The following is a 16713-nucleotide window of genomic DNA, read 5'->3' as shown; positions in this document are numbered from 1 at the left end:
AGACAGGTCCATAGAATGACTTATTTCACAAATGGTCCCTTTTCTTTGAGAACTCGGGGGTGCTTGACGAGAACATGAAGCATGGTGGAGGGAGTTTTCATTAAGATTTTTAAATAATTGCCATGCTTCATGCTCATTTTGAAGCATAAAAGTGCCCCCGCATGCAGCATCGATCATCTGACGGTTTCGTTCTGTCAATCCGTCATAAAAATATTGCACTAGTTGCCACTTAGGTATTTGATGATGAGGGCATTTACGGATTAGGTCCCTAAATCTCTTCTAAGTTTCATAAAATTCTTCTCCCTCAGTTTGGGAGAAGCTTGTAATGGCACGTCTAAACTGGTTCGTTCTTCCTATGGAAAAGTATTTTTTAAGGAATTCTTGTTGTATTTGATCCCAAAAATGAATCAAGTTAGCTTCTAAAGAATTCAGCCATTGTTTGGCTCTATCTTTAAGGGAGAAGGGGAATAACCTAAGTTTCAGGGCATCATCAGTGAAGTTCTGAATTTTGACAGTAGTGCAAATCTCAAGAAATTCATCTAAATGTTTGTATGGGTCTTCGTTGGTGAGCCCATAAAAAGATGGGAGCATTTAGATCACACTAGACTTTATTTCATATTGTACAGCTGCTACCTCAGGTAATCGAATGCAAGATGGGGAAGTGTAAATAGTGGGAGTAAAGTACTCCCTCAGGAGTTTGGGTTGTTCTTCAGCCATCTTAAGAGGTGGGGATGATCCTAATGTTTTGATCTTAGCTCGAATGTTCCTAAGGGTTCGTTCTATTTCAGGGTCAAAAGGTAATAGGTTTCGTACTCTAGAACGACTACCTTGCATACACTAGTACTTGATCAATCAAGCATGCAATAAAAGAGAAAAGCATATCAATCCTAGTCTTTATCCTAAAATCACTAGACAGCTCCTAACTGGTTTGAAGAGGGCACCTAAGCCTCCAATCCGGTCTAATGAACCGAGTTGATCAGGTAAGCTCCCAGGTAAGTGGAGGGGTCACGATGCGTTCGCAAAGGTCCCACTTAAAACCCACTTGCCTCGAACAGATGAATTGTCTCCCTTATAGGGACAAAGCTTGCTTAGACATCAACTAAGCCACAGAGCGAAATTGGTGCAACTTTCGGTGATCTTCGTCCTATTGAGCTCGAATGTCCCTAGGGGCCAATGTCTAATTGATTTTAATTAAAGTGACACTCTGTGAGATTGAGTTCACCTAAATTGGGCAAGAGTCCGGTGATGAAATCCGGCTCTTATCTTGTTGGGGTGATTGCCCTTACTGAGTACAGATTAATTGGTGTATGTGTATCAGGCATGCATTCACACTTTTGCTGAAATTAAAATCAAACAATCACCACAAAATTTCAAGCTAATACTTAATTTAAATAAGAAAGGTTTAAAGGTTACCAAAGAGAATTTTCCCAGCAATTTAATTTTTTTTTTTGGCAAACCTCTACAGCATTCCTTTTCCAGCAGTTCTCTTTTTGATCATCCCAGATTTTTTCTTCGATTCCTGATCAAATAAGATCAAAAGAAAATTTAAAAAAAAAATAGTAGACGAGAAAAAAAAAGTAACAATAATAGAAAATAATTTTTTTATTTTATTTTAGACATATATATATTTTTTAAAATTTTTAATTAATTAATTTTTTTAATGATAGGAAAAATAACTATGCTAGCAATCCCCGGCAACGGCGCCAAAAATTGATCGGTTCTTTCAAGTTCAAAAATAAACCACGCAATAGCACGTATCCTGTAGGATAGTGATTACGGGTGTCGGTCCATAGGGATTGGAGACAAGTTATTTTTCCTAATTAAATAATTACTTCAAAGGGGATAAGCTAGAGTAAATGATAAAAACTAAGAATTAATATGGGTGTAGTAGTATGAATTATCTATGGAGAGAGGTGTTTAGGGCTAGATTCCACCGATAGATTTATATCCGTGACGCTTTCAATGATTGAGTTGTATGTAAGACTTGATTGCTTCTGACTACAAGCCAAAGCAATCACAAAAGAAAATTATAACTAATTCCCAGCATGAATCATCTAAGTCTAGCACAAACCATCTACTCTGCATGACCTGTCTAACCTAGCATGATGCATCTGATCATTTAAACATGAAATCGATGTCACATGAATATCTCCTCCAAACCACAGGTGTTGGATTCGATGAAATAGATCAATCTATGTAAAATATTTTATGCAAGATAAATGATTTACATAAATTGGATAAATCATAAGATCAATTGATAAATTCTTCATCATGCAACCATCTTACAATACAAACTCAAATCAATAAAAATGAAACGAATACTCCTCTATGGCTTCATCAAACTCCTAAACCGAGGCTTAGCTGCTCATGGTGGCCGGAAGTCCTCCCATCTTCATAAAAAAATTGCTCTTCACTCCCTTCCGCTCCCAGCCTCTCTCTCTTCTCTCTTTTTTTATTTTTATTTTTTATTTCTTCATCTCTCGAACAGAGACTCCTCTGTTCTTCAAAACCGAGCCCCCCTTCTCCCCTCTTCTTCATCTTCCTCTTATAGATCGCCGAAGACCAGCGATGGATCCCGAGAGAGGAGGAGGGCGTGATGCTGGGAGAATGGCTGGATCTCGGGCGACGATGGGGATGGAGCTCGAAACGGGTGCCGATCCGGAAGGAGCTGGGTTACCGGCTCGTTGAATGCAGTTGGCTGGGATCGCGGTGAAGGCTGAATCACAGGGATTGGAGCTGGGAATCGATGGGATCTCTTCTTGGAATGAATTCGGGTGAAGCTCGAGATGGTTGGAATGCTTGGAGGAAATGGCTGATTTCCAGCTGCTGGGAGGTGGAACGGGCGGCGGATGGCACACTGTACAACTACTACAGGCCCACAGCAGCATCCTCTTAGTGTCCATTTCAACTCAACAGCTCGGATTCAGTAATCAGCCCCCACTGAGTGTCGGCACTGTGTCATCGTCTCCACTACTTGGGAAGCCACGAGCAAACGATTTTGGTCGACTACTTCACGACAGGTGATAGGTTTCTACTTTTTCTGGCTTGTTCATTTAATTATGTTCTGGTTCTCTTGCATGATAGCCATATTTTGAAAACTTATATTGCTGTCAAAATTCAGAACATTAAACCTTTCACTTTCGAACCCATCCTATTACTCATTAAATCTTGATATTAAATTAGCACACCCTAGCAACAGGACGTTTCTCAACATTATTCGCTCAAATTACTTTAGGATCAGAACAACTGAACTACTTGATTGCAATCTAATTTCTTAAATTGAATAATCTTAATCCTTAATTCTGAATAACCGAAGTAAAAATCAGCAACATTTAAATTTTAAGTTATTTTTGTGAAGACTTGCTGATTTCTGAGATCATAATAGATTGCATTAGTAGGTTGTCCTGCATCAAATTTGGTCTTACATCATAGTTATTAGGGTTTCATTAGTGACACTGCATTTCATATCATCACCCAGTGTCATCATTGCATGCCAACCTGTAGTGATATGGAGTACTATCTCAGTCAACCTAAAACCCCTGTAGCTACCATGAATTTCGACATTTTGAGGTCTATCAAGGAACAGATTGTTGCCATGCGGGCTGGATACAAGGAATTCAAACAAGAGATCCATGAGCTCGTGCAAAATTCTAGGACCCCTAAATCGCCAGCCCCTGTTACAGCCCAACCTAAAATCGGTTTGGTCGCACCACCTGTAGTCCTTCCCCACTCTCCTAGGTACCAAACCCAATACTCTAGGTGTCAACTTTTCGGCCACATAGCGCCCCAATGTTCCACTAAGATCTACCCGATTACTGAACCAGAAGTTAGGAACCAAGAGGCCGAATATGTCGAAGAAGTCTATGAACCAAATATAGAAGACTACGAAGAAGACTTTGAAGACGAACCTACAGAATTGGACTTTGTCCAAAATGATTTCCAAAGGAAGACTATTGATCTAAATACAACCAAGCCACTTCACATCACTACTGTGGAAGAGGTAGTGACAGATATTGAGAGCCAGACACCTGAATTGGCACTTGTAGCTAAAGATACCCGTGTGGAGTCTAATCTTGAACATTCCCCTATAGTAGTTTCCCTTCTAGAGGAGTTTAATGATGTAGTCCCTGATGATCTTCCGGATGCACTTTCTCCGATGTGTGATATCCAACACGCAATTGATCTAATTCCCGGAGTATTTCTGCCCAACCTTCCACATCATAGGCTCAACCCAAAGACATATGCTAGGACCTGGAATTTAATATTACCGACAGTTGAGTTTGCATATAATAGTTCGGTTCATAAGTCCATAGGCATAAATCCGTTTGAAGTGGTGCATGATTACAAATCTAGGCAACCCATAGACCTATTTTTCATGTCTCATCAGTATAGAGTCTTTGAGTCTGCACAATCAATTGCATCTCATCCACATTCATTGCATCAAGAAATCAGCAATTGCAGTCACTTTAATAACTTAAAATATAAATCCCTTGCTGATTTAACCGGACGTTATAATGAGTTAAGTGAAAGAGATTACGTCATGATAAGAATTAGATTTGAACGACTTTCTTCGGAAACGTTTAAGAAATTGCAAACTTGTAGTGCAGAACCGTTCAAAATCTTAAAGAAAATCAGTTCGAATGCATATGTTGTGGATCTTCCTGATGACTATGGGATTAGTGCGACATTTAATATTGAAGATTTAGTCCCATACAAAAAGATAATATTCCTGCCTTCTGACCCCTTTATTGACATACCTGCCCATGTTGGATACCCTGACCTATTACCTGCTGTTGAGCTACCACCTCCCAAATTTCATGCACGCAGAGAACAAATAGAACATATATTGGATGAGCAGGTTATTTCAAGCAGGAACGGTGGTTACCAATGTTACCTTGTTCGGTGGAAAGGTCGACAAAAGTCTGATGTGACGTGGATTTCCATAGCACAGTTGCAGCGCCTCAACCCCGATCTTCTGGAGCAGTACGACGGCCAGCCAGAGCTGTACTCGACGGGGTCGAGTTTTTCTCACCCGGGAGGAGTTGATGGGGACATCAGAGCCCTTCATCCAGATGATCCTGAGCCTCCGAATTGAGTCAGACCCGTTTATTTGCATATTTATTTTATTATTTTATTTTTGGGCTTGTTTGCATTTTAGGGCTTATTTGTGTTATTTGTGGGCTTATTAGGAGTTATTTTTGTGTAAGGGGGTTTTATGTTAATTGTTCTTATTGGGCCCTATTTATAGGAAACTTTTATGTTGATTAGGGTTAATGAAGTGATTTGGAATTTTCTTTCCCCTACGTTCTTTCTTCTCCTCTCCTCCTCTCCTCCTCTATTCTTCCTGCGTCTCTACAACCTCTTCTTCCTTCTCCTTCTCTTGTTCTTCCTTCTTCTTCTCTTCCCCCGCACTGGTGCTGCATCAATTATATATTTTTCCAATAAATTTATATCTATTGATGAAACACTATCATCGCTAAATCATATAAATAATTTGCAATGAAAACTATTTCGTCATAAAAGTTTGATAATGATGTATAGGTGATAAAACCCAATTCCTCATTAAATAGTTAGTATTATATGACAAAACTATATATGATACCAATAAAGATATGTTTAATTATTAGATAATTAGCAATAAAAATAATTTTTGTCATAAATTGATGTGCTGAAAAATGCATGATAAAATACTATTTTATTACTAAATAACCTACATTATGTGACAAAATTGAATACATTACCAATAAATAAGTTTTTAGTGATAAGATTTTATTCTTGCTAAAAAAATAGAGTGGTGAAATATAATTTTGTTACCAAATATAAAAGATATTAGTAGCAAAATTAATTTATCACTAATATTTTTTAAATTTCTTGTATCTATGAGTATATATTTGGGAATGATTCTAGCGTCATCGTCAAAATTAATAATCAATTCATGAAAAAATAGCATCACTGAAATTTGTGGTACTTGCGGCAATAATTTTTCTTTGTAAAAGGATTATAAATTGTTATCAAAAGATTTCCACCAAAAGGTCGAAGTGTAAGTATTTGGTGCCGCAGATTTGATGTTAAAAATTAACAATGAAACATGATTTTTTTGTTAAAAATACTATTTAAATAATATAGTGTAATGAATTTTATATTTCATTACTTTATATACTTATTAATAATAATTTATGATTCATAACAAATTATTTTGTTGCCCATCGAGCGTTTTAACTATTTCGCATTTCCTCCATCCTGAACGTCAATTTTCGGGAGGGACGTGCACGAAGTCCCCTCTATTATTGGCAGCGACAAATCAAGCCCCAGAGCAAGTAGACGAACGCGGCCATATACAGTCCAGGGAACGACCGTTGAATTTCTCAGAAACCATACAAATGCCGAAGACCTGTCTCCTTTCCCAAGTCATTGCCGAAAACGGCCGTGCTGCTCGATATGCCGAAGATGATCTATATGAACTTCATCTTGGCGCACAGCTAGCAGCTACGAGCAGTATTTGGGCTCGCATTTGGAGTTTTACCAAGAATGCTCTCGAATTTTCTCCTCCTCTTCTTGCTTGCCCACAGCCTCTACCTCTCAGCTGCTTCCTTCATCAGCTGGCGAGCAATGGAAGCTGACGGAGGACACTTTTGCGAGGATTCCGAAGTATATTGCGGAGGGCCGTTTATGAAGGACCGTTATCCTTTCGTGCGATTCGACCCTCTCAACGGATCATGTTCTCCTCATATCACTTGTTCACAAAATCGCCTTGGTATGAAGATCGGCTCGCTTGAATATCGGATCAATTTCATCGATTACGAGAAACAAACTCTTTTGATGGCCAATAATGATTACTTCTTGTCCGACCAATGCTTATGCTGTTATTCGTCAGGGATTACTCTCTTTCAGGATGTTGAGCCTTTTTTCAGCTACACCGAGCACAATCTACAGGTTTTATTGCTCTACGATTGCTCATCTCGGGTGCTGGACTTCGATGGTGTCCACAAGCTCCCATGCTCCGACGGCAGTGCTGGCCAATTCTATTACACTGCCATGGATCCCGGGTTCTTCGAGTCGGAATGCGCATCGGTTTCCTACGCTGTTATGAATCAGATGAGTTACATGAGTATGGACCCACATATCAACAGTACTGTGGAAGATCTTGAGGGGGCCCTGCAGCTGGGATTTGAGGTGACCTGGACACCACAGGAAAGAAAAGGGTGCGACGGATGCATGCAATCTGGTGGACGCTGCAGGAACGACTCGTTCCTGGATGACATGGTCTTGTGTCTTTGCCGAGATAACTTTACTTATCTTCACACCTGCCCGGTTCAAAGAGGTAGGTAGTGCTTAATTACCGCTCCTTCCCGTCTCCAAAACCGCATGTGAACCGCCATCAGCATGGGTCCCTCACTATATTTGGGTTAGGTCGAGCCTGTAATGTGTTTGAGATATGATACTCATTTAACCTGTTGGAAATCAAATTAAGTTCAACTGGATCCAGCCTGTTTATAAAAAGATTATGCCCTGATTTGATCCATTTGTAAGCCTAGGCGCACCAATCTTAGCTTTTGAATAACCCAAGAGTAGTTCAAGTTATTTCAATGCTTAACTAGTGTTTTTCTTTTTTTGAGCAAAACAATTGTAAGCCATCTCATATATCATTGATAAATGAAATGCAACAAGAAAAGCATACAAGAGGAGGGGAACAAATTTAAAACAGAGAGAGACAGAATGGAAACTGGATGGTGGGGACCATAACTAGTCCAAACAACAAGGCCTAGCCCAACTAGAATCAGCTAATCATACAGAAGGACCTATTTATACATCCGAAGACTGGCTCAACTATAACTCAAATTCAAATTTATGGGATGGGTCAGACCAATATTCATCTCTAATATACCATTTACTTGTACGATAATCCTGCCAGAAGTGGCATAGCTAAGGTTCAATGTAACTGATAAGTTTCTATAAGACTTGCAAGCTTTATAATTAAAATTCTGATAGTTTCCATGCTAAATTTTGACTTTTTATCATGTTACAGGGCACGATGTTTTTGAGCAGAATGGGACCAAACCTCCAGAAAAAGGAATCATACTAGGTAACAAACTTGAAGTAGCCTCCTAGGTATTGTTTCATTCTCTTGGAAGCCGAACGGATCGGAACACTCCAATAGAATGTCATAATCCCAGATTTTAACAAAGATAATGCAGTAGGATCTTAGTTCTTGTGATTTAGTTTCTGATCAAATAATACTTACATGTTTCTATTGACCAATAGGTGAGAACTGTGACTAGGACCTCCTAATTGATTCTCGAACTCATCTTTCAATAATGTTATAAATAGCATGCATACTTTGCTCTTTGCTCTTGTAGCCTAGTTAGATCTTAACTTTGCGGCTCAAATTTTGACTATCACAAATACCTTCAATCATCTTAGATACTTTAAAATCGAATTTGGTAATATATCCCAAATGCTAACTCCATCATTACTTTTTTGTGGTTAGAATCATCATAGAATCATTCTTAACAAGCATGGTTCAATACTATCGGTAGCTACGAAAAGCAATATGAAATGATTGGTCAATTTTATGTGGTTAGAATCACCTTCCAGATTTTCTGAAGTTTGGAACAAAGAAAAAAATATCTCTTCATAGGTATTTGATCGATAGAGATTTCTGTGCCTTATCAACCTAGTTGAAGAATATAATTGTTGGGAGCTAAAACCAGTCTAAAATCTATTTTTTTTTCAGTTCCCTTATCATGTATATTTATCAATTTATATATTATTTTTTTACAACAAAATTTAGGTGATCTACTCTCTCTTTTTTTTCTATAAAAAAAATTAAAAAAAGGTCACCCAACTAATTTACAAAATAGTATTGAGGATAATCTTTAGTTAGAAACTGAACAATGGTGAATTATGAGACATAAAAATTGGCCGGCTCAGGAATTATAATGTGCTGAAGTATAGCTGACATTATTAGGTTTCTGCATCAGTTTACCACTGCTCATAAAAATTACTGTTTTAGGCATAAATTATGGATCTTGTGGATCACAAGCGATTAACCTTGAGAATGGTATTGCATGAGCTGAGTCTCTCTCGGTGATCAAAAATATGTAAAAGCAGATGTAAAAGTTTTTTTTTTTTTTTTTTTTTTTTTTGAGCAAAACAATTGTAAGCCATCTCATATATCATTGATAAATGAAATGCAACAAGAAAAGCATTCGAGAGGAGGGGAACAAGTTTAAAACAGAGAGAGACAGAAAGGAAACAGGATGGTAGGGACCATAACTAGTCCAAACAGCAAGGCCTAGCCCAACTAGAATCAGATAATCATACAGAACGACCTATTTATACATCCCCAGACTGGCTCAACTTGTGAGGATCCGTGCGGGCGTGTGTTTAGTCCCACATCGGTTATTCGCTGGGTAGATCTTGGGTACTTATACAGGATCAAGGAACCCAAATAATAACTTCCGGCTAGCCATTTTGGGTGAGGTCCTGGGTTGTTACAAATGGTATCAGAGTGGACCCGGCCCATAACTTATGTGGACTAGGGGACACTGCAACACGGATCCATTGGGGTTGACCACGGACCGATCGTGGTGTTAATGATTAGATTTGAATGGATTTGAACCCTTAGCCTGACGAGGACGTCAGGGCTTGAATGGGGGGAGTATGTGAGGATCCGTGCGGGCGTGTGTTTAGTCCCACATCGGTTATTCGCTGGGTAGATCTTGGGTACTTATACAGGATCAAGGAACCCAAATAATAACTTCCGGCTAGCCATTTTGGGTGAGGTCCTGGGTTGTTACACAACTATAACTCAAATTCAAATTTATGGGGTGGGTCAGACCAATATTCATCTCTAATATACCATTTACTTGTACGATAATCGCGTCAGAAATGGCATAGCTAAGGTTCAATGTAACTGATAAGTTTCTATAAGACTTGCATGCTGTATAATTAAAATTCAGAAGGCTTCTATGCTAAATTTTGACTTTTTTTGATGTTACAGGGCAGAATGGGACCAAACTTCCAGAAAAAGGAATCATAATAGGTAACAAACTTGAAGTGGCATCCTAGGTATCGTTTCATTCTCTTGGAAGCCCAACGGATGGGCACACTCCAATAAAATGTCAAAATCCTAGATTTTCACTAAGATAATGCAGTAGGATCTTAGTTCTTGTAATTTAGTTTCTGATCAAATAATACTTACATGTTTCTATGACCAACTGGTGAGAACTGTGACTAGGACCTCCTAATTGATTCTCGAACTTATCTTTCAATAATGTTATAAATAGTATGCATACTTTGCTCTTTGCTCTTGTAGCCTAGTTTAGATCTTAACTTTGCAGGTGGAATTTTGACTATCTCAAACACCTTCAATCATCTTAGATACTTTAAAAACAAATGTGGTAATACATCCCAAACACTAACTCCATCATTACTTTGCAGGTGGACTTTTGGCCGCAGGAATCTTCCTATTTGTATTCCTCCTCTTGCTTTATCTCTATTGCTATGGAAAATTGAATATTTCAATCTTATCCGGGAAGAACGGGTCAAGGAAAGATTCAAAGCTAGACGCCTTCATGGAGAAGTTCGGGCACTTGGCCCCAACGAGTTATAGCTACTCCGACGTGGAGAAGATGACCTCTTCGTTCAATCACAAGATAGGTCAGGGTGGTTATGGTGGCGTGTACAAAGGAAAGCTTGATAATGGTCGTCTGGTAGCAGTTAAGGTCTTGAATAGTTCTAAAGGCACCGGCAAGGAATTCCTGAGCGAAGTTATCAGCATTGGTTGCACTTACCATGTCAATATTGTGAGCTTACTAGGCTTTTGCTTGGAAGGGTCTACAAGAATTCTGATATATGAGTTCATGGCCAATGGATCGCTTGAAAAGTTCATCTACACTAAGAAACAAACAATACCAAGTCTGGAATGGGAGAAGCTATTGGAGATTGCAACTGGCATTGCACGAGGCTTAGAGTATCTCCACCATGGCTGCAACATTGGAATTCTACATTTTGACATTAAGCCACATAACATACTACTAGATGAAGATTTTCATCCAAATATATCTGATTTTGGGCTAGCTAAATTGTGCCGCTCGGCGGATAGTATCATATCAATGGTCCAAGCTCGAGGGACTGTAGGGTACATTGCCCCTGAGGTGTTCTTGAAAAATTTTGGAGGGGTCTCTAGCAAATCCGATGTTTATAGTTATGGGATGGTAGTGCTCGAAATGGTTGGGGGAAGAAGAAATGTTGAAGTTCAACCAGACAACACCAGTGAGATCTACTTCCCACATTGGATTTACAAGAATCTCAACTTGGATGGAAAGATGATAACTTTTAGGGCAATGAACAAAGTGGAAGAAGTGATTGCTAGAAGGATGATTCTAGTTGGTTTATGGTGCATCCAGACTAAGCCAACAGATCGGCCCTCAATGAGGAAGGTTCTAGATATGTTAGAAGGAAGGATTATAGATTTGCAAATTCCACCCATGCCAGTTTTGTCTTCACCCTCAAGATCAGCGAAGCATTCTCAGACAAATCATTCTCATGAAATAGTATCAGTAGCCACCACTTATTAGAATATACTTAAAAGATTTGAATGTATAATAGGTGTATTGACCATGGTACTATAGGCATCCACTTATTTTCTATTTCGGACAAAAATTTTGAGATGTGGTGCTGAAGGCGTCATAAATATTTGAACCTTCAACATATTTATATTTTACTTTCATATTTAGGAAAATCGAGGAGAAAATTAGGGACTTAAAAGTTTAAGATTTTCTTAACAAAAGCATTTCTAAATTATATATATTAGCTTTTATTGTACATTTTGAAAATTTGAAGGAGCATAGGTTATGACTAATGGATTAGTTGGATCGAATTGCTTCTAAATTACAAGATTCTCAGTCATCTCTGTTATTGGATTCTTAGTCATCTATACCATCAAATGATGATACTTTTAGCCCTTAGGGGGTGCGGGCAGATTTTCGACCCCTTGGATCTCTTTGCCTGATTCCTTTCACAGGTCAAGATGGTTATCTTCCTTCAGTTGGTGAAAAATTGTAAAACTTACTCTGTTTTGGTTTTTCTGAAGTTGTAAATCTCCTTTCTTTGCTGCACCTCCCTCTTAGGTGTAACAACATCTTCATCATGTATTATATCTTTTTTTCGATTCCTTAATAGAGGCCACGTAGTTATTATCTCCCTTATCATCAAAAAAAAAGAAAAAAGAAAAAAGAGACTTGCTTCTAAACTAGAATCGATCACTACAAATAAAACCGTAGTTTTTCTTGTCAAATTTGTTGATGGTGCACAAAAAATCCCTTGGCAAAACAATTTCTAACAACTTTTTCTAATTGTTTGGTCCTATAAATTAGATAAGAGGTTGATTTAGATGATGATATGTAATAAGTCGTCTGCAAAAATAATTTTTGACAATACCATATAACTTTCCATCGGCAAAAAATCTATACAAGATGCTTGTCGAATACTGTATCACATATAATTGGGAAAATTCTAGTGTACAAGATTTTTGGTAATTGTCAACTTTCGACAAATGTATTTAAATTGAATAAGATATAGATGTATTTATACTTAGGTTGTCAAATGAAATAAGCATGTCGATGTTCGGGATAGGCTCCTGTAGTGAAGATATTGAAACAAGCTTCATTTAAAGCTAAACAAATCAAGTTTGAACCAGTAAAATAGGCGCAAAATAAGTTTGAAGTCGAGTTAAACATTGACCCATCTCAAATAGGCTTAGCTCAATAAGGATCGAATATATTTAATTGGTAGTCTTTTTATTCTTTAGATCAAGCGAATATTAATTTAGCTCCTAACCAAACCTTAAAACTTAAACCAAGCTTGAAATCATGATTCAACTTTTATTCATGTTTGAACTAAGCTTTATGTAATCTCAAGTTGATTTTAGCTCAATAAGGATTATCAAGCTGATCAAATATGCCTTTCTAAAGCTTGATTTAAACTTAAGCTTGAATTCAGCTTGAAATAATGGTAAATCAATCAAGCTTGATCTTGGAGTTTTAGTTCCAAATTAGTTTCAAAACAAGTTTGATCACACCATGGCTTGATCAATCTGGGTTCAGTTACAGTGCTCCATATGTGCTAGGGACTTATTCCACATAACTTTACCTGTTACCCTAAAGGTAGAAGGGTTTGTGCTATCCTTTCCGAGCCTAGGGTCATACAAAGGTGAAAAACTACCATGTATAATATTGACGAATAGATGAGGACCAGCCTGCTAACTTCACATTCTTCTGTGTAGATGAAGATTGAAGACCAATCTGAGTGTTCCAAAAATAAGAAGAATAGGCCCGGGCTTGGGTTTTTGGCCTTAAACCCCCAAGCCGAAATGGTAGGAAGCCTCTGGGCCTGGCCCTCGCTTAGTTGAACGAAAAAATTAATGGGGCCGAATAAAAGCCCATATTCTAGTTAAGCTTGAATGTTATAATGGCAGTCTAGTTAGCTCAATTGTCTATTTAGCTACTAATTCCGGCTTCCATATCAGAATTTAACTATAAAGTTATAATCTAAAAGCAAGTAAATAAAGCAGCAAAGTTCCAAACTGAGCTTAATTCATCATACTTAGAGATACATGTCTAGCAGTAGGTAACATACGTTAACTCCGCTACTGGACGTGCTATTGGAACCTTTCTACTAGCGTGCCGCCTTTTGCTATGTTCTTGCCCCCTAGAACAGTGGCATCTTTAGTCTTATGTGGGAAGAGGTGGGTCAAGGAAAGATCGAAAGCTCGATTCTTTTTCAGAGTTTCGGACCAAGGTGACCTCTTCCATCAGTAATAAACTAGGACAAGGCGGTTAGGATGGCGATAAAAAGAGAAAGCTTAGCAGTGAAGGTCTTGAATAATTCTGAAGGCAGCGGCAAGTAATTTTTTAATGAGGTTATTAGCATTGGATTTCCTTACCATGTCAACATTGTTAGCTTGGTAGCCTTTTGTTTATTGGGTTCCCACAGAAATCTTACCTATAAGTTCATGATTAATGGTTCACTCGAAAAATTTATTTATACCAAGAGACAGACAGGACCCATTCTCAAATAGGAGAAGCTATTGGAGATTGCAATGTTCGAGGCTTAGATTATCTCTACCATGACTGTAACTTTGGAACTTTTCATTTCGACGTTACGCTGCGTAACATACTACTAGACCTAGACTTCTCCCCTAGAATATATATCCGATTTCGGGCTCGCCAACTTATCCCTCTTAGAAGAATAGGTCTTGTCGAGGTTGGGTGCCCGAGGGACCATATATAGAGTACATTTCTCCTGAGGACTGGATGCTGAACTTTGGACAAGCCATCATGTCTGATGAATATAGCTATGGGATGATGCTTCTTGAAATGGTTGGTGGAAGAATGTTGCAGTTCATCCAGACAAATCTAGTGAAACCTATTTTCCACATTGGATCTTGTGGTGCATACAAACTAGACTGGCAGAACCTAGAACCACACCCTCTAAACTAGATGTGGAGCCACGTTGGGCCCATATATATATATATATATATATATATATATATATATATATATATATATATATATATATATAGTACTTCACAAATTATTTCTTTTTTCTGACACAAAGGCCAAAAATTCGGAGTTCTGGTTTATCTTAATTAAAAACGAAGATTCAAAAATTAAAAAGTACTGAATATTTTGCCAAAATTCTGATGAAAAAGTTAACATGGACAAAGAATCTAAAGTGTGGGTGTGGGTGTGTATTATTTTGCATATTACTAAAGCGTGAATAATCCCTATCAAAAAAGAAATTAAAGCATTAGATTTTTTGTGTCACAGAATTAAACCAGGTCGGCCTACATATCAACCTCTTGAAATACCATTCAGTGGCACTTTTAATGGGATTTGTGATATCTTTCTATTAAGAATCAAGAGGGAATTTCATCAAAAATCCAAAGGGTAAATAATTTTCTTCATATCAGCAATTTTCTCAAAAAGTTGTTTGATCTACATATCGCTCCTTACTGGATTTAAAACTGAACAAATATCACATCTCCCGCGCAAAGAAACTCATGTTAATCTTTGCGATGTACACCACCATGTCAGGAAAAAAAAAATGATTTTCAAGTTAATCTAAAAATCAAAATATTTTTTTTTCACTTTTAATCCTGGTGGCTTCTTTCTTCTTTGATCTACAGACCATACTCCCATGACAATGCTTCAAATCTTATATATTGATAGAGCTCACTAGTGAACCATCTAAGATGAACTGTGATTTACCTCCAAATGATGTGTATACTCATTAGTCATGACCATACTCCCACAAAACCATCTAAGGTGCTAATTCCAATTTTTGGTCTCTTTGCGTTTAATTAATTCTCGTCCATGACAAGCCAAGAATAACTTTATTAAAATTTTTGAATATTCCGTGTACATCATATCAATGGGGGAAGATCAATGGACTGTAGGGTACATTGCTTCTAAAGTCTTTTGAAGAATTTTGGAGGTGTATCTAGCAAATCTGCGGTTTATTTTTGTGGGATGATAGTGCTTGAAATGGTTGGGAGATGAGGGAATGTACAAGTTCAAGTAGACGTCACCAATGAGATCTACCTCCCATAATAGACTTATAACCATCTCAACTTGGATGGGAATTTGAAATCCTTTAGGGCCATGACCAAAGTGAAAGAAGAGATTGTAAGAAGGATGATTCTAGTTGGTTTGTGGTGCATTCAAACAAAGCTAACAGATCAACCCTCGATGAATAAGATTATAGATATTTTAGAAGGAAGGATTTTAGACTTGCAAAATCCACCCTTACTAGTATTATCTTCGCCCTCATGGTACAAATCATTCTCATGAAATAATATTGGCAGTCACTTGTTAGAGCAGACTTAAAAAAATCTGAATGTATAATAGGTATGTTGACCTTGGTGCTGCAGTTATCCACTTGTTCCCTATATCAAACAAAGATTTCGAGATGTGGCTCCAAAGGACTAATAAAACTTTCAACCTTCAATAGTTTTATATTTTATTTTCGTATTTGGTGAAATCAAGGAACAAATTATGATTTATTTAACAAAAGCTCTTTTAGATTACGTATATTAGTTTTTATTAACCTTTTGGGATTCCAAAGGAGCATAGGTCAAAAGTGAATTTGTTAGATTGACTTGCTTCTAATCCTGAACCAATCGCAAAAAATCTAAAAAAGATTTTTTCCAATCAAATTATTTGTTAATGGTCCCACAAAAAGCCATCGACAATACATTTCTCTAACAACCTTTTCTAATTTATTGGTCCTATAAATTAGATAAAAGGTTAATTTAGATGATGATACGTAATAAGTTGCCTACAAAAAAAATTTCCAACAAAAAATCTATTGTATCCGATGTATCTCCTACAATTGAAAAAAGTATGGTGTATAAGATTTTTTGGGATGGTTACTTGAGAGCTATTGACATTGAGCAGTGGTGTGTGTAGAAGGGGCAGATCAAGCCTCCTTTCCTAAGAAAGTAAAAAGTACATCTTGGCAAGAAAACACACCAGAATTCTCCCAATACCTAGCATGCATAGGAAGCAACCCAAATTAGAGTAGCCATCCAAAAGTTCCAAAATTTGTGTTGCTTCAAGGAGAGTTATAAGGACCCATATAGGCATGTGTTTAGTCCCACATCGGTTATTCGCCGAAGAGATCTTGGGTACTTATACAAGACCAAGA

The 16713-nt window shown here is 37.6% G+C and overlaps 1 protein-coding gene, 1 non-coding gene and 2 pseudogenes across 2 annotated transcripts; all 4 read left to right on the top strand.

The window, feature by feature from the left end:
* Positions 1 to 235: 235 nt before the first annotated feature.
* On the top strand, positions 236 to 341 carry LOC120109440 (small nucleolar RNA R71). Its single transcript, XR_005509070.2, has one exon. It is a non-coding gene; the product is annotated as a small nucleolar RNA R71 (small nucleolar RNA).
* A 6171-nt stretch (positions 342 to 6512) lies between these two features.
* Positions 6513 to 10453, top strand: LOC103699648 (uncharacterized). Its single transcript, XM_088711047.2, has 3 exons — positions 6513 to 7321; positions 8027 to 8083; positions 10004 to 10453. The coding sequence occupies exons 1-3, from the start codon at positions 6529 to 6531 to the stop codon at positions 10069 to 10071; spliced, it is 918 nt and encodes a 305-aa protein (XP_088567173.2). The 5' UTR covers positions 6513 to 6528; the 3' UTR covers positions 10072 to 10453.
* A 124-nt stretch (positions 10454 to 10577) lies between these two features.
* Positions 10578 to 11582, top strand: LOC148700063 (PR5-like receptor kinase pseudogene; annotated as a pseudogene).
* Positions 11583 to 13482: 1900 nt separating this feature from the next.
* On the top strand, positions 13483 to 15952 carry LOC149751357 (rust resistance kinase Lr10-like; annotated as a pseudogene).
* The last annotated feature ends 761 nt before the right edge of the window (positions 15953 to 16713 follow it).

This window comes from Phoenix dactylifera, chromosome 14 (assembly GCF_051530095.1).
Source record: "Phoenix dactylifera cultivar Ajwa chromosome 14, Ajwa_hap1_PhDact_Kaust_v1.1, whole genome shotgun sequence".
NCBI classification, from domain to species: Eukaryota; Viridiplantae; Streptophyta; class Magnoliopsida; order Arecales; family Arecaceae; genus Phoenix; species Phoenix dactylifera.
This window is presented reverse-complemented; position numbering and strand designations above follow the sequence as displayed.

Coding starts and splice junctions, on each gene's coding strand:
- LOC103699648 (XM_088711047.2), top strand. CDS start 6,529: ATGCTCTCGAATTTTCTCCTCCTCTTCTTGCTTGCCCACAGCCTCTAC. Junction 7,322..8,026: donor CACCTGCCCGGTTCAAAGAG/GTAGGTAGTGCT, acceptor ATCATGTTACAG/GGCACGATGTTTTTGAGCAG. Junction 8,084..10,003: donor AGAAAAAGGAATCATACTAG/GTAACAAACTTG, acceptor TTGATGTTACAG/GGCAGAATGGGACCAAACTT.